This window comes from Fundulus heteroclitus, chromosome 11 (genome assembly GCF_011125445.2).
Source record: "Fundulus heteroclitus isolate FHET01 chromosome 11, MU-UCD_Fhet_4.1, whole genome shotgun sequence".
Classification (NCBI taxonomy): Eukaryota; Metazoa; Chordata; class Actinopteri; order Cyprinodontiformes; family Fundulidae; genus Fundulus; species Fundulus heteroclitus.
In genome coordinates this window covers 4,288,817-4,310,623 of record NC_046371.1, presented here as the reverse complement: position 1 = coordinate 4,310,623, position 21,807 = coordinate 4,288,817, and the positions used below count along the sequence as shown (strand labels likewise).

The 21,807-nt window shown below is 39.7% G+C and overlaps 1 protein-coding gene across 1 annotated transcript in view; it reads left to right on the top strand.

The window, feature by feature from the left end:
• The window catches only part of vps37d (VPS37D subunit of ESCRT-I), a 54,898-nt gene that overhangs the window by 31,762 nt on the left and 1,329 nt on the right, over positions 1-21,807 (top strand). Inside the window, exon 3 of the mRNA XM_012864432.3 lies at positions 13,831-13,913. Coding sequence (XP_012719886.2) covers positions 13,831-13,913 — 83 coding nt within the window. The remainder of the gene's footprint in view (positions 1-13,830; positions 13,914-21,807) is intronic.

Genomic DNA, 21,807 nt, shown 5'->3' with positions numbered 1-21,807 from the left:
AGCACTTTTACGCTCGAGTCATATTCACCCAGCAGCACTCATAACGCTCAAACACTCACACGCTGATGGGAAGGAAACTTGGAGTTAAGTCCTCTGATCAAGCGCCATGTGGTGGGGGAGCTATAGTCAAACGCTAAACATCCCGTTTGCCAGGTGACTCAGCCACAGCCGCCTCCAACTAAACAAACACGACTATACACAAAAGCACGGCATCAGGGGTACTTTCTATGGAAACGAAAACAAAGTTACTGGCATCAAGAATTTCTAACTTAATTACAATTTTACAGGAGAAAACAGGAGATTGAAGAAAAGTAGTCGGCATTTCTTCCAGCAGCCAAATAATTACAGAGATAAGCTCAGGATAACTTATGTTAAGAAAAAGGAAGTCTACACCCAGAACTTTCCAGAAGCCTTTTTAATGTAAAGTCACGTGCTGACCAACAGGGTATTCTGTGTGTTTGAGCCAGAATATGAGGTTTGGCAGTACTTAAAAATACAGAGTATTAAAAATAATGTATTGGAAGTTAGCATAACTTCACATAGACGTCTCTTCATCCCAAACAAATGGCAGACACTGACGCATTTAAATAGCTGCATTGCCAACCAACCAGCATAAACATGACTGATAAGGTTTCATTTCAGACAAATAAACTAATTCCAGACATTAAATCGATTTAAACCAGCATTAAAACAATCATAATAAATGTAATTAACCGAGAACTGTCAGCGATTGCGCTCACTTCAGTCAACCTGGGGGATGTGTTTTTCTGCAGCATTCTCTGTGGAAAAGCTGCTATTTCTTCATGTTGGTAAAGGTCTGCAGCACAAATGCAGGATGCCGATCAATCTGAGCGCTCGGATGTAAGAAGCCTTGCACTGGAGCGCGGTGCTATTATGCAAAACCGATACGCTGTGTTTATCTGCACTAAATCAAATGGAAATTGCACCAGGCTGCTCCAGAGTAAACACTCGTACACCTCCACATATTGCAGGAGGTTAGAGCTTACAGCGTTCTGCTATTTACAGTATATATCAAATCTGTGGTTCCTCACTCTGAGTCATACGAAGCCTTGGAGTGCCAGCGGAGAGGAAATAAACGTAAGAAATCCATCCTTTGAGGTCGTAATCCAAGCTCTCTGGATTGTAAACCGTATGTAAATGTATCTTCATAAACAGAGTCGTCCTTTTACAGATAAAGAAATTAGTTTTTTTTTAAAATTAACAAGTCCTTAGTTCCAGGATCAAAAGCTCCTAAACCAGGGGTTGAACCCCAAACTAAATTAATTACAATCAGCCTTACTCCGATCTGTAAGTGCATGCTAAGGTTTCCGACCAAAATAGAAGACGCGTTTGTTTCTTTTTCTGTTATGCTGTCAATGATGCTAAAGCCTGTTAAATGGTTCTGTTAAAGAACAGCTAAGAACCAGATTTGGATCTGGTCCAGACGAGCAAGTCAGTCCAGACTCGGTAAACTCCTCGATGGACAGCTGTCTGGGGAGAGACCTCAGCACAGCAAGCTTTAACACCAGTCAGTAATAATTAGGATGTTCTTGGCAAAGCGTGGAGAACAACCCTTTCTGTAAGGTTTGCCCGCATTAATTGGGACGCGAGGGTAGGAGAGAAGCCAAAGGTTTTTGTCAGACATTGTGCTTTAAAAAAGAAAAATATCTTGTGTACATAAATGTACATAAATGTACATATTGTTTTTTATTTTATTTTATCTAAAATTGACATAGTTTTTTTTTTTTTTTTTTTTTTTATGAATTATGTTTATTAGGCTTTTTTGAACGTTTATACAAAAACAAAAAAGAAAATAACATTAGCAGGGCAAAACTTATACAGCACAGATACAGAAAACAAGACAAAATCAAAAACGGAGGCATGTACATAAATTACAGCTTCATATAAGAAACAACCAATTTATACATACACGTCATTCAGATTCACGTTACTGGTTTATTTGTGAAATTTTGAAGTATTCAAGAATACGTTTCCATCTTTTTTTAAAAGCATAATATTTCCCCTTCATACAATATCTCAATCTTTCTAATACAATAACTTCAGAAAGCAAATTTTTCCATAGCTGGATCGAAGGGGCTTCAGAACCAACCCATTTAAGCATTATTGATTTTCTGGCCAACATCAATAGAAATTGCACAGTTTCTTTGTGAGTGTCCAGATGACTGGGTATGAACCCAAGGAGACACATGACTGGACCAGGGAGAAGTGCTTGTCCTATTGCGGAGCTAATTTCTTGACATACTGCTCGCCAGAATGCCTCTATAATTTTACACTCCCATAAACAGTGAATTCTAGTCCCTGTAATTGTTTTACATTTGGGACAATTTGGAGAACTTCCTGGTGTGTACTTGCTATATATATATGGAGATATGTATACATTGTGTAAAATATTATACTGCATTTCTTTGTAACGGTTGCATACTGAGATTCTAGAAGGCAGAGTCAGAATGTCTTCCCATGCCTCTGAATCAATTGTACTATTCAGAGTTGTGTTCCAGGTTGATCTCAGATTCTCCAAATTATCTTTCCTTAGGGCTTGTAATTTAGCATAGAATCTTGACACAAATTTCCCACGTTTATGACAATCAAGAATACTGTTTTCAAGTAGATAATAATCCCCTGGGAACTCAAGTGAGTCCATTTTGGCCTTAACATAATGTCTTACTTGAAGATATTTATAAAAGTCCCTGGAGACAATGTTATGTTGTGTTCTTAAGTCCTCAAATGTCTTGAAGTTTCCATTATTCCATAGATCGTGTAATTGACATAGTTTTGCTTGATGTCTGTACGCTGTTACCATGTGAAACCAAAGTGAAAATCCCTTTTTATGCACACAATCTTGACCAATAAATCTGATTCTGAAGTTAGAGTATTACTTCCATATATATGTGCACAAGTAGAAGTATTAGTATCAAGTACTATGTAACTGTTTGATCATAGCATCTGATTTAATCTATCAAAATGATGCAATCAGATAGATCGGTATATAAAGTTATGTGCAAATTCTGTTATTTCAAATCATAAGTTTAAAAAAGAAGTAAAATATTTTAATTTTTATAACAAATTCAAGAAAAGGAAACAAATATTTCCAAATAAGCTTTATTTACAACATAAAACTTTCGAAACCAAGATGAGCAGTGCAAAGCACTTCCAGTGACTGTTTACAACAACATATTGCACAGCAAGTTCAGCAGATGGAAAATTAAAACAATGAAGCTTAACGGTTTAATATAAACTGTGTTTGTTTGGTTTAATCAGGTGCATTTTTGGTTTGAACGTCCTTGATTTTTATTCATCGAAGTAACCTAAAGTGGGAAGAATAGCAAGAAATACAAAAGTGTAGTTTGGAAAAACTGTCACTTTAAGGCAAACGGACAAGAAAAAAACAAAATGCCGAATGATGCTACATGCTACGCTAACACAACAAGCTAATGCTACGACGCCAATGTTTGAAAGTACAATGAAAAGTTCAGCAAAGCTCCTGTAGCTGCAACAGTGAAGTAGTGAACCTCCCAGACGACATAAGCTAACGCTAGCTGTTTAAATATTAGCTTCATAGATGGCCCAGTCACTGGATTTTGGAATGCGCTACTGCGCCGTTCTACTGCGGTACGAATCTCCACCATTAGCTAATATGGCTAGTAATGACAGGTTATGGTTGAGCCAGACTAACACTGACAATTAGAGCACAAAAATGTAGGAACCCGAAGCAACCCACCCTGCTGCTATAGCTGATTACTAAAGAAAATATAATGCAAAAGGACCTGAAAATTGTTAAATATATTTGCATGGACCAGATCTTTGTTTTCACTGTAAAAAAATGTCATGCCATGTAATACAGAAATGTTAAAAACAAATGTTGCTCAGTGCGAACCACCAGAATTAATCTAGACTCCTGGAAAGGTGTCGAAACTTTTTATAAAGAACTTGAGCGAATGTCTGGTTGCCTCCGATTTAAGCCTGTTTGCTGTTGTGATGTCCCGGATAACTTAGAATTTGCACAGGAACTGTAAAAAAATGTTTTAGGATTTATGTTGGTTTTGAAATACAACAACTAGTTGTTCCAGACCTTTTGCATTATCTAATATCTTATTTCTGAACACTTCCTACAATGCAGACTCGTTTCTGACCTCTGGTTGGTATAATATGAAGCTGCAACACGTGTTGTTTCAGGTAGGATTTATAAACACCTTCTGGCCGTGTCGAAGACCCGTCAGTGTTTTTAAATTTAGGTAAAAAACAAAAAGTTGGAAGATTAGAGAACTATAAATCTAGGACATTTTAAACAGTATTTAGGCTCTGACCAGTGGTTTGAGCCGACTGGATGTGAGAGGAATCCTTTCAGTCGCCGTGACTGTCACCAATATCCCTTCAGGCACCAAAAGTGTCTGTTTGTGATACCAAAACAGTAGATTAGTCATGTGGAGGGAAATGCATGCAGAGTACATGAATACCCCTACTGAATGTCTTTGGGCAGTTGATAATCTAACAAGGTTGTATGTAGGAGAGATTATGTCCAGCTTTTAGAAAAAAGGCTTTAAACCCAAAAACAGGAAACAAATCACTCAACACTCAACCAAAAGAATCAAATGAGGTTTATTTCATTTTCACTCACACGACAGGAGTATTTAACTTTTTTTGTGTGGCAGAAATACGCATGTGAACAGTCAGTGGAGAGCTGTGTCTGTCTCAGAGGGTCTGTTAATGTGTTAGCCTCAGCTGTTTCCTGGGAGCTCCACGTTAGCTGTCACATCAATCATTGTTCCTGCAGCTCCCGCCCCATCAGGACCCATGTCTGTTTTGACTCCACATCATCTCGTATCAGTGTGTGGAGGGTTTAACTGCTGACTCCAAACCTGCCTGCACACAACGTCTGCGACTTCAGGGCCGAAGGCCGTCGTCGGTGGCTGACAGTAGATCCGATTGCTTTGTTGTGGTTCTTCAACCTTTTAATGACTGCTGACCCGCAACCACGCACGGCAGCTACGTGAGTCACCAAACACGTTCAGTGAAATACGAGAGTATGACCAAAGCTAAAAATAAACCACCCCGAGTCAAAATTCCTCATGTGTGAAGAAATACCTGGCAAATAAAGCTGATTCTGAAACAACCCTATTATTTATACAAGGGCTAGTCAGTAAATTAGCATTTCATTTTAGTAATTCAATTTAAATTTTGAAACTTCTTCTATATAAGCTCGTTATAATCAGTGTTATATTTATCAAATTTTGGTGATTCTGGCTCTAAGCTAATAAAAACCCAAAAAGTTCCTCAGGACACTAGAATATCACCTCAGACTAATTAAAAAAATAGATTTTTAATACAGATATGTTAGTGTTTTGATTGGTATGTCCATGAACTCTACAGTGTCTGCTCTCAGTACCTGGTCTGGGCTCCTGCATGGAGGCGATCCGACTGTGGTTCTGGGGAGGAGCCTTCAGGTCATCTGCATCGTTGGTTCTGGTGCCTCTCATCTTCCTCTAGATAATACTCCACAGATTCTCTATGGCATGTGTCAAACTCAAGGCCCGCGGGCCGAATCCGGCTCATCAAGGCAATTTATCCGGCCCTCAGGAGCCAAAAAAGGCATATCATGTCATAAAGGAGAGGCATGTATTCTTTTAAAGTGGCTAAAACTGTGCCTCCTGTAGTGAAAGGTGATGTTTTTTAACCATGTAGTAACAGCATCCTGCCACTAGGTGTCAGTTTTCCCACAACACATTAAAACAACCCAGAATTGTCCAAAAAGTGATGCAGAATGATGAGTTTAAAGTGTAACTCACCCCAATATCAACTTTCTTTGCAGATAAACTGTATAGCAACCTTTTTTGTGAATATAAAATGTATAAACTGGGCCTAACGTGCTACTTTTGTTACTGTGCATTTTTTATTTTTTTTTCTATGCGAACTGAAATGAAATGAAATCAAAAGTATCATCTATACACGTGAAACCGTCTCTTTTAATGACTTCATGATGCCAAAATGGCCCAATATAGAAATGAGGTTAACACCCGTTAACCTCGGTGAAGCAGCTTTTGGTACCAAATCCTGCTGGAAAAGTAAATCAGCATCTCCATAAAGCTGGTCGGCAGAAGGAAGCGTGAATGGGTGTGAAATGTTGTGGTAGATGACTGTGGACCTGAGGTGTGTTGTAGCAGGGATGCATTTAAAAGTTGCAGGATGGTTGCCCTCCAGGACCAGACTTGAGCATCTCTGCATCTACGTATTAAGTGGTTAAATTTTTCTGAGTTTCTGCAATAAATAGACATTTTAGCCCCTGTGCTAAGATCCTGGCCTGGTCTTCGCTTTAAATCAACGTCAGATGAAAATCTTTTTTTTTTTTTAACAGCAATAATAGAAAATATATAATTAATACTTAGAGGAAGCTTTTGTGCCAAAGAGACGTTGAGTTCGGTCCATTGGTTCGACTGTGTTTCCAGATGAAGGTTTAAAGCTGTTCAGGTATTTAAATTAGATTTAAACATTTCTTGGGAAGTGATTTCAATAATTACGTGAAACTTGCCATGGATTTACGTGATACCTAAAGGCCAAATGCCTCGCCATAGTTATGTATTATAATGATCTCATATCTTTAAAGAAATCAAACCCTGGTGTTTTAATCCGACAGACAGATAAGAAAAAAAACTGAAATATAAATAAATCCCAGTGAAGCTGTTGTACAAAGCTGTCTTTTTGCTTTTCAGGGTGATTTGAGAAACAACCTGGGGCGAGTCATTCCAGATCTATGAGGCGTGACTTTAAAGGCTCTCTTATCTTCAGGTCTAGACGTTAGGAGAAGGAAAGAAGTAATCAGATTGAAAAAACCAATAAGTTCACAGAGTGGATGCCAAGATGAGTGAAATGTGGTTTGTTTCTGTCGGCTGCACCTCCGCAGGCTGAGCTTAAAATCCGTTTTCAACAACATGGAGATGTTGTTTGAGATGAAAAGAGCTTTTCTCCTTCCTGTCGTTTCTTTACAATCATACCAACTTTAATAATAGATCACAAAAAGGCCATTTTTGGCTTAAACAACAACATTTTTAACATGTAAATGCAGCTCCCATGTGATTGTACAAAAAACCCCATAAAATTTTAATCTAAATAAACGATTCTGCTTGTATGAAGCAACTTCAGATGTGAATTTTTTTAACTGATGTAAATAATAAAACATTTATTAACATGAAGGAAAAGCTGACACCAGTGATGGTTTTGTGTTGGTTGGATATGTGAGGAAATAAAAAGTTTGTTGTTTTGGGCACGAAAATGGAAAACAAACGTGGGTCGAGTTACATTTTGGTCAAAGAAAATTCCAGAGTTTGAAATATTTTAGTTTTCTCCCTTTTTAGATGTTGAAAAGCAACAAATCCTTGTTTTACTTGGTTTTGTTATTTTAGATGTCTTTTTTTTAAACGATCCGTCATCCATGTGGAGCAAAACAAAAGTAAACCATAAAGTCCCGTAAAGGCAGCACAAAACATAACATTTGTTTAAACAAAATCTATATCTAACAGTTTGATTGAATACATAATACATAGTTTGTTTCTTCATTTTCCTCCCTACTAACTAACTATTTTGTCATAAAACTGATTTTATTTGAAGAGGATGACGGGTGGTGCTCCTCTCTTAAACAAAATGGCATTCTAGTTTTCTTCCATATATCAATAACGTGTTGTTTTTATGAATTAAGTTTATAATAGTTACCCTCATTAGCCAAATTAACCTAACAGGCATGTGTTTGAGAAAAACACGCCGGGATTTGTACCCAGGACCTTTTTTTTTTTTTTGTGCAACTGTGCTATTACGATTTATGATTTTTTGAGGGAAAAGCTTACGAGCCTCATTTTAGCCAGCCTACTTGCAGTGTGCAGCAATAGGTGGGGGAGGGGCATCACCTTTCATTGCTGAGCTCCATGCAGCTGGAATAACTCTGATAACTTCTTCTCGCACGTGGTTGTGTGTAAAACCTCGAGGCACCGCGATATCGTAACCACCCAAGCGTTTAATGTACTTTGTAGTTTTGCTGTCAGCAGACGGATTTAGCTGCTAAATATTAACGTAAAGTCAGCTGTGGTTCTTTCTGCAGGATGTTATTGTCACACAATAGGACGATCCGCAGGGAGACAGAAATGCTTTGTTTTTGCTGCTCCTCTCAGAAGCATGTCTGATGCATCCTTTGATGCCACGATGACAGTCTCACAAGGACTTAGTTTGCTAAAAATGGCTCAAAGAGTCCCTGGAGATGAATCGTGCCGGTTATTTATTTATTTTAATTTTTTTAAAGGTCTGCGGTGAGATGTGCAGGAAGAGGCTCAGAGAGCAGACGGGCGAACCGCCTGCGTGCTCCTCATCGTCTCATATCAGCAGCCAGACAAAATGTTTTACTCCAACGTGACACCGTTCAGTCGTTAAGTGAAAGCTGCGCTGCTCCAGGCACCCCTCAGGTCCACTTCCCTCATCAGCTCACAAAATATAGGTTGCGTACAGCTGCTGTTGGATGACTTGTTGGCTCGGCTGTCGCCTCTCATTACGTCTTCCCCCCCACCCCCCAGCGCTGGGTCAGGAGCGAGGACCTTCCTCTAATGTATGCCTACACCAGGCTGGATGTTCTCACAGTAAGGTTGGGGGTAATGGATTATTAAAGCGAAGGTGACGGTGTAACAGAGCAGTGTGCAGGGAGAGTTTGTTAAATCTAAAACCCTTTTTTAAAGTAAATGTATCTCCCCGGGGACCCGGTTGAATTATCAGACTGCCCTGTGCGGGCTGCCTGGATGGGAGGAGAGGGGTGGGGTGGACATTCCCCCTGCGGGGTTTTAGAGTTATTGGAGTCATTACTGTGACCTTTATTTGCCCCGCGGCCTCCGCTGAACTCGGCTTGACTCGTCGGGGACGGCGTGGCTGTCACATCGTCTCTTGGAGGGACGAGACGCTTCGCAGTCAGATGGGTCAAGCCTGTTCAGAATGATTACCGACCGTGATCCACGGGAGGCGGAGGCATGCTGTGAGCCGGAGAGAGAAAGCTGCGCTACTTGCATATTTAGCAGACAGGCTGTGCCCTTTTACTCCCACATCTGATGGACTAAAGTTCCCGCTAAGACTGTAGGGGTGTGTGTCCACTTTATTTACGTATTGCTGCCGCTATTGGAAAATAAAAACAGATTTTATTAAAAACAGCAACATCCTACCAGCGATTTTTGTTGCTTTCCAGCACCCTCCATAATTATTAAAGATGTATAAAACCCATTAGAATTAAATAATTTTTTTATTGAACCAGCATAATCTCATGCTGAGACATTTAGAAGACTGTAACCTTTAATTTAAGCACATTTAGTTCAGTTTAGATTCATCTCACAGACAGTTTCTACAAACTCAGCCATTTATTAGCAGCCCTGTTAATATTCAATTCAATTCAATTTTATTTATATAGCGCCAAATCATGTCATCTCAAGGCACTTTACAAAGTCAAGTTCAATCATATTATACAGATTGGGTCAGATTATACAGATTGGTCAAAAATGTCCTATATAAGGAAACCAGTTGATTGCTTCAAAGTCCCGACAAGCAGCAGTCACTCCTGGGGAACCGTAGAGCTACAGGGAGAGTCGTCTGCATTGTCCATGGCTTTGCTGCAATCCCTCATACTGAGCAAGCATGAAGCGACAGTGGGAAGAAAAACTCCCCATTAACGGGAAGGAAAACCTCCGGCAGAACCGGGCTCAGTATGAACGGTCATCTTCCTCGACCGACTGGGGTTACAGAAGACAGTTAACCTGCAAAACCTCTGTTCTCCAACAGGAACGCTCTCTGTCTTCTCTGATAACGTTTCACGAGGTTAATACTTGCAGACGGGATAGTCTTTGAACATTCCCTTTTCCACAATCTCCCTTTTATCGTCCAAAGTCCTGGACAGAACCAGACCCACAGCATCACAGGTCCTCCGTCATATTTCACCTGCAGGCTTGAGGTGCTCTTCGCACCTGTTCATCCAGCTCAGGATGCAAGTAGACAAGCTTTACAACGACCATTTACACCTGAAATTAAAGCCAGTCCTCTGTGATTAGATCAGTTACCAGCTTTAAACTGAGACATGGGACAGATGCAGTCAATTACTTGAACGTTGCAATAATTCAGCGCTGTTAAAGCCAAACAGGCTGTTGGGGGAATTGATACTTACTTTAGACATCCCCCTATCCTAACATCGGCATATCCTCATTTATTACGTTATTCTTGGCCTTCTTCAGTCATATTTATTTTAAAATCCTACACTTTTGGTGTAAATACAGGAGTTTACTATGTTAGCTTGAAAAATGTGTTCCCATTAGCGGTGCCTAGGGTTAGCCTGGAGCTGTCAAATACGCCGTAATTCATACAGGGAATCTTCTGTGAATCCTCGTTTCGTTCAGTGGGTTTAAAAATATACCTAAAGTAGCCAGTCAGCTGAATGCAGCTGTTTTGATTGTTAAACAATGAACTCGTAGATTTACTCATAGTTTGTGACCTTTTGATGTTTTGAAGTGTGTTAAATTTTTAGGAACTTTAGTGTAGTTTTAAGCAGCTGTCATTTCGGCTAGGACAGCCATGAGATTTTAAACGTCAACGAGGGGTTTACTGGTGAAATGGAGTATTAAAAACACATCATTAAAAGTCTAGTTACAAGTCTTTATTGTATGAATTTTGGAGCTTAACAGGGGAATGTGAGAAAAGTAAAGAAGAATAAATAATGTGGGGCTTTAAATATCTCAACATCAGCGCACAGGCACTAAAGATTTTAACCCAATAAACAGCAGGGAAGTAAAACAGCTTCCGTCTTGCTGGCAGATCTTTAATATTTACACACAATGTTGTGTGAGTTGAAATAATCAGATTTTCACCACTAAATAAATAAATGTCAAATTATTTGCCATTCTTGTTGTTGATCTATTCCTCTTTGGCTTCTATTTTTAAAGGATTTGATTTAATGCCTAAAGCACGTCCAGTTACCCACTCGTCTGTCTGAAAAAGGCTTTATAAGTAAAGTTGGACTAATCGGTAGCTGTAACGATCCCTTTCACAGGGCGTGTAACTGAGACGTGAGGCAGAACTAAATGTTTTAGTCATCATAGAGCTGTAGTAGTGTGTGTGAAGCAGGAGGTTAAATCCTTTATGTGGGTCAGAGCTGTAACCTGAGCGACGTACAAAGAGAGGAGAACCAGAGAACCCTCTCTGGTCTAGGAGTCGTAGTCCTGACCGCAGATGGAAACCCTCTGAGCCTTCAGTCTTATGCCTCTCAGTGAGTTTTGGGTCATAATTAATCAGGTGTTTCCTGGCCAATGTGGAAACCGTGCCTCTTTGGCAGAGGCAGCCGCTTTAAATTCAACAGAGATGGAAATATTAATCCACATTAATGCAGCAAAGTGTATCTTTAACCTTTGCGTTTAGAGGTGGACTATAATCTGAGTTTTTATTGTTTCTGCATGTAATGAACGGATAAAAAAAAACAACAGATTTTTAGTATTTGACACACTGACCTCAATCAGAGGCCATCAGGGAAAAATGAACTGATTCTCATTTCTGGCCCATTGAGTCAGAGTCCAGAATCCAGCGTTTGTAGTTTAATCAAATATTTTACTTCCAGGGTTCCTTTGCTGTCTGGATCAGTTTGGGGGGGAAAATCTGGAACCTCATTTAGATATTTTCCAGGTCTGGATCAGTTTGGAAAAAGAAAATGAGGCTTGAAAAATGCCTGTTGCCCTATTCCCCCCCCCCTCTCGGAATGTGTCCTCCATCCACGTCTTACTTCCTTCGTTCCTTGCTTTGTTTCTTCCTTGTGTCCTTCCTACCTATCTCATGTCCTTCCTTCCTGGTCTCCTCGTGTCCTGCCTCATTTCTTTTCATATATCTCATCTTTCTACTGTATGTCCTATATTGTTACTCCTGTCTTCCCTCTTTCGTTTTTTTGTGTCCTCCTTCTAGGGCCGGACGATAAATCAATAACGATATATATCGATCAATAGACGTATATCGATGATAGAAAAAAAAAGGGTCAATAAAACGTAAAATAGAATAAAACTTTTCCTTCCTTTTGCATTTTAGCCATGTAGGCTAATATTAGTCATTAAATCCTCCCAACCAATCACAACGCAGACCCAGGAAGCTCCGCCCCCTTTAAAGAGTTCAGAGAGCACGTGTTCTATTTTCTTTTTTTAAAACCTGCAATTTTGGTAAAGAGTTGATGAATAAAGGGTCGAGTTTGAATTCAGTGTTTGTGTCTTTATGTAAAAATATGTCGCTAAGCAACAGCATAAAATGGCCAGAGCTGCACTTAAAATATCCATCCATCCATTTTCTGACCCGCTTAATCCCTCATTGGGTCGCGAACACCTAAAATATATGTTTTGAATTTGTTGATAATTATCAATATCGATCAATATGATTTGTATTTTATTGATATGCTTTTTTTCTTTATCGTCCAGCCCTACCTCCTTCCTTTGTTCCCCACCGTTTCTCGCTTCCCAGGCAACGTATGTAAAGTTTGTCCTCGGCAGAAACATTCGCTGCAAATTATTATATTTTCTATACGGACTTAAATGACTGAAGAAAGAAGAACTGGAAATGTTTAGCTTTACTGTTCCCCCACGTAATTATCAGTATCCATCAGGTTGGAGTCTTTTCGCCTTCCTGATGTCTCTTTAAAAAGTAACATCTGTGTGAGAAGCTCAAAGGATTTCCGCTGAAAGTAATTCCTCTGTTTATTTGCTCCCCACTGAGATCTGAACGCTGAGCTGAAAGCAGGTCGGTTCAGGTCCAGAGGGAGCCCCGTCTCGTATTGCTCCCCCACTTTCCAGTCCGGCTTATTGGATCAGCTTTGACCTTCTGTGTTCGCTCCCTCTTACGCTATAAACGGGTCGCTGTTACTACCAGTCTCCAAGTCAACAAGCTCCTCTCTCAGAGCTCTGGTACATCGACGCTGACGCTGAAGAGACGGCAGAGAAGCTCAGTCCACCCACAGATTCCTGGTTCTGGATGATTTCACCCAGACGGGTTTATCATCTGGCAGCCGCCTCCCGTAATCCCCAGAAATGCTAAACATGCTAATCTTTCCCACGTCTGCCTTCCAAAACCGCAAGATGTAAACAAATCATCCCAGATTTACTCACCTACGTCTTTCACCCTGATCAGTCCTGAACGCCCTGCTTCACTCGGACGACTGATCATTTATCTGAGTTCACAGCGCTAAACCAGACCGTTAAAAACTAAAAAGCTTCACCCAAAAGAGCCAAATCGTTTTAGAAATAACGTTTTTGAAGAGGAACTAAGACTTCACAGCCTTTGTCGAGGAGTCTGAGTTGCCGTTTGCTCGGTTCTTGACGGGATGCTGGTTCAAATCCTCCGTGGCCCGATTGGTGCAGACAGGAACTCCATGCCTCCTCCGTCTGTTTAAGGCTCTCTCCTCTTATTTTACTGACGTGGCCACGAACAAATCAGTCATGTTACGCAACACTGTGTGCGCACTCAGGAATATATTAAAAATTATGTAATAGAGTTTAGATTTTTTGTTAAATCTTCATTCATTTTCTTTTAAACCGAGTAAATATAAAAGACCAGAGGAGCTGAATTGCCTCCAAACGCATCGTTCGCTGCCTTTTCGCCGCGCTGTTCAGGCCCAGAGCGGCCCGCTGCCTCTCCAGCACATACCACGAGGGGTTCTTTGTGATCTGGAAAATGATTTCCTCTGCTGCGGTTTGTCGGCTCTCTGGGTTTCTCCTCCAGCTCCAGTGAAGGCATACTTCATCACTCGGCATGCATCAGTGATGTTTCTCTGTGTCGTTGCAGAGGCTCGCGGGCAGAAGCGCAGCCTGCAGACGGCGCAGAACCTCCTGCAGGAGGAGGTGGCACGAGGCGAGGAGCACTCAGAGGTAAGAACAACGCAGAAGCTCCTTGTTTTTTTATTTTTTTTTTTTTTTATTCCTGCTGACTATTTAAAACAGAGCTTTACTGCTTTGCCAGCGCTGTACGCTCGCTCAAAGCAAGCCCACCCCCTTTAAGGCTTAATTTAATGAATCAGAGTTTTAGGTAAACAATCTGATGTTCCTCTATACTGTCAAAAAAAGCAAATGAACCTAGTCTGGACCTTGAAGTTGCTGTCAATAATAATATATATATATTTTTTAAATCTCATAAAGATAATAAAAACTTAGCAATCTTCATGGTTTTCAAAGTGAAAAGTGGGAGAAATCTGCTTTGGCCAGAGGGGTTGTACTGCACAGACACATTGCGCTCTTTTAATGGTAAAGATGAATTAAGTAACAAAATTAATCTGGTTGTACCGTTTATATGGACACAATCATTTAATCCGATCATAATGTGCGTTTATATGCACCTTTATTCAGAATAGAACCACTCTGACATGCGCAGTTATCAAATTCCTCAAACAAACAAAAAAACAAAGAAGAAGAACTTCCATCTTTGCTGAACAACAAAAAAATAATAAACAAATCAGAATTATACGAGTATGTTTATCTTCTGAGCGCCAAGGCTGGACTTGCACGACATTTTGGGCGACGTAATTTTTTACGTCTTAACATTTCGAAAATAATAGTTGTATTGAGAGCAGAGACAGTTTTGCTTCCCGACATATGAAATAAGTCAGAAATGCGTCACTTTTACATCAGGTCAGTTTGCCACATTCTGAAAAACTTGATCCTGACAAACGTTTACATGCATGTTGATCGGATTATCAATGGTCATAAACCACCCGTTTATTTGGAAAACAATTTCCTTACGATTGATCTTAATCCGATCACAATATTCCGATCGCCGTGTTTTTACGTGACGCGTTTCTATCCCAATCGGCCGTTTTATTCTGATTACTTTTGTCCATGTAAACGTAGCTACTGACTCAACGCATCCTGCTGGGTTCCTTAGAGCGAAAAGGTTTAAACCAACCTGTCTGGATGATTTGACAGAGTTGATTTTGTAAAATGCCTTGAGACGACGTGTTGTGAATTAACGCTGCATAAGTAAACCGCGTTGAATTCTTCCTAGCCACTCCTCAGTAGAGTAAACGGGAGACATCGTCTTCATAGGCCTGGAAATGTCTAAAAGACAAGATCTACTCACCTAAACTGGTCCAGCACATCCCATAGAGATTAAATAAACTGTCCTATCAGGACAAGTCCTCCACTCACACTAACCCATAGCCTCTAACGAGCCAGGACACTGACGGTGGGTCGTTGATCTGCATCTGACTTGGACCGGACCTAGGAGGATGGCCCTGTTGAACTGGTAGCACTGCTGAAGTGATTTCATTTGTTTACATAATCGCTGCTGCATCTTTATCCTGAAACTTGCTGCAATTAACTGTGTTTAATTGCAGCAAGCTGTATGCCAACGAAATTTCGTTCTGTACGCACTTTGTGCATACCGAATGACAATAAAGTTGTCTAAGTCTAAGTCTAAAAACAGCAGCGCTCCAACTGCAGGTTGCTCAAATGCGAGCCGCCAGAAGTGACCAAGACTCCTGGATAGTTGTTAAAACTTGTATTAAGGTTAAATATTGAAATAAGAGTAAAGTTAAAACCAGAGTGTGGTGGGAAATGGTTTAATAGTTTTGTTGTTGATGATTTTGTGATCATTTGGGGACGAAATTGAAAACTGATACAAATCTGATTATTTTTGAGATTTATTTTTGACCCCCCCACGGTCGTCTTGTTTAAAAAAAAAAAACATCTTTATTTACAAATTCAGTTTTTCTTTGTTTCAGAGAATAAGCCGAGTTGTTTTAGAGGTCAAATCTGCTGCTTCATGATTAAAACATTGGAAGATCTAAAACGTAAGAGAAGCCCGGACGTCACCGATGTTTCTGAAACAGTTTAGCCAGGTGACTTTGATGCTTTCACAGGTGTCTAAAAAAAAAACAACCGGCTGTGTTTGCTCGGCATGGCAGGCCTGCGCTGCATGCCTCCATCACTGAACTGCACTGATTCTCCTCCATGCATGCACGGACACGTCCACGGTGAGCTCACAACAGAAGCGTACAGCCGGACCTGTTTTCTGCAAGTCTGTGCAGCAAAGGATGGGAAGCCGACACGCTGCTCTGAAGCCCGGCTTTTAGCTTGTTTGTTTCAAATTTAAAAAGGACTGCAGCGTTGTTTTGATTTAAATGCAGAAGTGGCTGCACATTGTTACCGTTTATAGCTGCAAAAAGGTGAATGCTTTAAATGTTTACCGTCTAATGGATCGACCTGATCTCAGGGATCAGAACTAAATCAGACAGTTGGGCAGAAAGAAGGAACAAACGTTTCAGGCACAAAATCCTCTTGGAACTAAGGATTGAGACGTGTGTAGGATCCAGGTTTATCGGTTGAGCAGCAGCTATACTGCTGGGCAACAGTTTACATACGCTGATGAAGGAAATGTGATAATATGGGGTAAGATAACCGTCAGTATAAACGTATGTGTAGGTGTCTGAATTTGTAAATGTAAGTCAATAAACGTGAATGAATTTAAGATTTGTATTTGTCCCTGGTTGTCAACTCTTAAATACATGTGACATCAGATGTTTTATCTCAGAATACAAGTTTAGAAGTTAGTGACACAAGTTCAAGAGTTACAACTTTGCAACAGTATAAGTACGAATCACAAATTTACGAGTAAAAATCACAAATTTACGAGTAAAAATCACAAATGATCGATTACGAATCACAAATTCACTATTGCAAATCATAAATTTACGATTCTGAATCAGAAATTTACGAGTAAAAATCACAAATTTACGAGTATGGATCATAAATTTACAATTAGAAAGCAAATTTATGAGTAACAATCACAAATTTACGATTCCAAAGCAAATTTACAAGTACGGGTCTACAACCCCTGATGAAGCTGTTTTACACTCCTTACCAGTTGGCGGCAGTAATGCACTTGAATCTTTTTCACCAACCACCATTAAACAAAAAGAAAAGAAAGAACAAGAAGAAAACGGCAAGTGTATATTGACAGTTACCTTACACCATATGTAATTGGCTGGGCTGCTGTCTGAAAGACTGTGTGGACGATGATGAAACGACTTTAGAAGTCGGTTTTAAAAAAATGGAATTAGTGTTAAAATCACCAGTAGTTAAAAGAGGAATACAAATCTAAATAAAAAGGGAAATCTGTTAATTCAAACAGCTCATATAAAAGTTAACTAATCATGGTAATGAAACAAAATCAATATAAATATATATAAAATGTACATTATTTTGTCCCCTTTTGTTTAGCCCTTAAACACATTTTGTTATGTACTTGCAGTTTCTAGGAGAGCAGAAAATGTTAATGTAGTTTGTCCAGGAGCTGCGTGGATATCTTTATTTTCTGTTTATCTCATATTTTTCAAGCCTTTCGGTTTTCTCTGTTCTATTACGTTTTTTGAAAAATTACGCCACAGTATTTGCTGCAGAGCTGCTAAACAAGGTTGTAGATTTCTGGCTAACCAGACTGGCAAACCCCCCATTTTTATTTTTGAGAGCAAGTTTGTAGTCCAAGCGAACACCGTCTCCCAGCAGACTACAAAAATGGCCGAACGGGATGGAGTGGAACCCTGTGTGGCCTGTAGGGGGCGGGGTGTGAAGTGCCTCCTTAGGATTTAAAGAGACGGCAGCAAAAGGAGTTTCTCTGACGAAACGTGGGGGAACATTGCAGTTCCACTTTATATAGACCACTAACAAATAATTTAATGTGAAAAGGAAGAACTGAAAGGCATGATATGTCCCCTTTAAGAATAATATAAGCTGAAACTCTCTTGAAACTGCAGATAAATGTAAATGAAGTTAAATTAGAAACAATCTTTTCTACTAAAAGCCAGAGCAAAGCATCCTTAGTCTCTGCTGCTCTTAGTTCAGGGCTTTTGTTCTAATTTTGGGTTATTATAAGAAGATTTGCGGGAACTGGATGGTGTATTTGAATAAAAGCAGATCTGATAAATATGTGGAACAAGGCGTTATTGATCCCTAGAGTTAAATCAATGTTATTTTATTTTAAACAGTTTAAATTACACGAACGCATCGGACCAAATGCTCCCCGCGAAGCTGGAGTGTGCAGATAGACGTTAGCGTGTGAGAGACGGTGTGAATAATTCCCAGTCGGATCAGGAACCCGTGGAACCAGCAGCACGTCTGTAAACATGACCGTGAGCTGGAGCTGGTGGTCAATTGATTTTCAGCAGGCGTCGACAGAAAGAAGCTGTACACCTGCAAATCCTCATCTTTTTCTTTTTAATTGGAGGACCGAATGCACGTCTGTTGGGTGTTGCTGGAGTACCCACAATCCTTTGCTGTGCATGAGAGGAGGCTGATGCAAGCAGTTACCTTCGGCGCAGCTTATTTACCGACGAAAGGCTCTGTGGATCGATGCAGGCATGCATAGCCCCCCCCCCCCCCCCAACATGGCTGCGATCGATGCCTTCAGGAGCCGCTCACTGATTGATTAAGCACCAGCAGCCGCCTCGCTGAAACATCCTCAGTATGGATGCAAGAGTAAATATCCGGCTGCTTTAATTTCCTTTTTTTTTTCTTTTTTTTTTATCTGATTAATCACAAGTTTTTAAGAGATGGTTTGTGATTATTGCATGAAACAGATGAAAGGCTCTCTCCTCTGTGTTTTAATCAGAGCTTCAGAGTTAGTGAGCCTGAATCGATACAATCAGGCGTCTCGCTGCGCCGTGACTATCTGCTCGGATCTCAAACGTCTCGCATTGAGCCCGGTCGTCGGTTCGGTGGAAAAAAAACGTCTCAGTTTTCATGGCTGATGGGGAACCTGTAGCTGCGGAGGCGGTCTTTCTTTTCACTAGCATTCAGAGTCATGTAACTGTGGCTGTTTTAAATCAGCTAAAGCTGGTCTCGTCTTGGCCTCGGCGTCAGAAACGGATCCAAACCTTCGGGGCTTCAGGCCAAAAGCCCCCCCTGTTCTGTTGCCCTCTGGGTCCGACCCGTTCTCAGGTACCAACACGAACAAAGAAACCTGATGAAGTAAACCAAAACTCCGTGTAATCCTCCGTCATCCTATAAATCAAATCTCCTGTCAGCCTCAGAGTCGTCTGTTTTTTAAAGGAGCTGAAGTGAGAAATAGGGCTGAAGGATTTTGGAAAATAATCTAATTGCGATTTTTTTTTTTCTTAATATTGCGATTTAATGCGATTTTTTTTTTTTTTTCCAGTTCTATTTATCATGTCTTTTTAAACATATACAAACAACAAATCATTTTGTTTCCTCGCTGTGCGGATTAGTTGCTAAAAGACCTACAGCATCTAAACTCAGAGCAGAAATTATTGCGTTCTGCCTACAATATATTTCAACCAAAATTGCAATTTTGACTTTTCTCCGCATTAACCACAAGCAACAAAAATGGCCTCTAGATAAAGATGTTTGTAAACAAGGACTATTTAAAACAAGAACTTTTAATGTTTCTATTAATCAGAATATTATTCAAGAGAACAGCTTTTAGTTGATTTGGACATCAATCCTTGTTGAACATAAAGTGCAACCAACCAACAAGTCTATGTATTAAACTGATTGACCAGTACTTAATGCTGTGTATGATTATATAAACTCTAAAACAAGTAATAAAGTTAGATTATCTCACTGCTGCAACTGTCTTCCCTTCCATGTGGAGGCAAACCCACTTTAAACATTTTACTGACACCTAAAGGATGCGTCTGATTCACTAATTGTTCCATAGCCAAAAATTGCAGACTCTGCGATTTGGAAATTGCGTTTTTTTAAATCACGATTATATTGAAAATGCGATTAATTGTTCAGCCCTAGTGAGGAAATGTTTTTTTTGTTAGCTGTTCTAGGAAAGTGTTGATTAAACTTTTATTTCTTCAAATCTTTGTTTCCTGTCAGGCTCACGCAAACACAGCAAAAAGGGTCTGATGCAAATTAAGCATAAACGCATCACAGTAATCGGATTACTGAAAGAAACAGACTCTTATTCTGACGATGTTCAACTTTACGGAGGTATATCTGTGTTAGCTGCTGTTGATGTGTTTGTGGTTCTGAATAAGTTCTCCACGTTTGGTTCATCTGGACCAGTGTCGCCCTGGGAAGCCATTCAGAGGCAACACAGAGCCCAGGAGTGGTATAAAATGACCTGCAGCTAAAAATCAGGTGCTAAAAAAAGGCGGTAGGTACGTTGAGTTTGATTCTGCCTGAACTCCCAGCTGGTGGACCTCTTTGATGAGTTTGGTTCTGTTTGGAAAGCTTTTTGCAGGCTGATGTTGTTGTTTTATCTGAACACATTCAGGTTTTTAAACCCATTTGTCCTTTAATTCACTGTTTAAACTGTGATGATGCTAAATGAACATTGTCGGGTTTTTCCGGTACCCGATAAATCAAACCAAATTGGTCGTGTTAGTTTCTGCAGAGCGGACTAACGAGCGATAAGTTTCACATCCATCCTCCTCGGCTAGTTTTAGCGTAGAAACAGTCATTTTACTACTTTTGGCTAATTTAGTTTAAGGCCAAAACATAATAGAGAAAATTTAGAATTTCTTTATAATTTTGCAGGTACACAGAAACTTCCCGGACCTTTTCCCTTTTTTAAACGAGAAAAATCAGATTAAAATGTGGAAACTGGCACACTCCAGCTCCAGATTTCAATGTTTTTATTTGCACCTGGATCCGAAATTAAATTCCTAGGTTGTACTCAGATTTATAGACGACACAGAAGATGTGATTGAAAATAAACAGAAAATATTTGTAACTAACATAAAAAAAAAATCCCAAAAACTGATTCAAAGATCTGAATTAGTGATTTTATTTCCTTCTCAAGACTCAGAAAAGCGATTCAGTTCAATTAAATCTTATTTATATTGCGCCAATTAACAACACGTCATCTTAAGGTTCTTTCCAAAGTCAGATTCCATCAAATCCTCCAGGTTGGTCAGAAAGTTTCTTCTCTAAGGAAACCCAAAAAACATAATTTAAACCTCTTTGGTTTAAATCATGGTCTAGCTTGGTTTTTTTCTAGCTGTACCGCATTAGTTGGAGGCGTTTCCTGCAGCCGGACTCCCAGCTGGTGGACCTCTGGGAGGAGTTTGGTTCTGGTTGGAAATCTTTTTGCAGGCTGATGTTGGTGTTTTATCTGAACACATTCAGGTTTTTAAACCCATTTGTCCTTTAATTCACTGTTTAAATTGTGACGAAGCTAAATGAACATTGTTGGGTTTTTCCGGTACCTGTAAATTGAACCAAATTGGTCGTGTTAGTTTCCACAGAGCGGACTAACGAGCGATAAGTTTCACATCCATCCTATTCGGCTAGTTTAAGCGTAGAAACCGAGTCATTTTACTACTTTTGGCTAATTTAGTTTAAGGCCAAAACATAATAGAGAAAATTTAGAATTTCTTTATAATTTTCCAGGTACACAGAAACTTCCTGGACCTTTTCCCTTTTTTAAACGAGGAAAATCAGATTAAAATGTGGAAACTGTGGCACACTTCAGCTCCATATATCAATATTTTTATTTGCACCTGGATCCGAAATTAAATTCCTAGGTTGTACTCAGATTTATAGACGACACAGAGGATGTGATTGAAAATAAACTGAAAATATTTGTAACTAACATAAGAAAAAATCCCCAAAACTGATTCAAAGATCTGAATTAGTGATTTTATTTCCTTCTCAAGACTCAGAAAAGCGATTTAGTTCAATTAAATTTTATTTATATTGCGCCAATTAACAACACGTCATCTTAAGGTTTTTTCCAAAGTCAGATTCCATCAAATCCTCCAGGTTGGTCAGAAAGTTTCTTCTCTAAGGAAACCCAAAA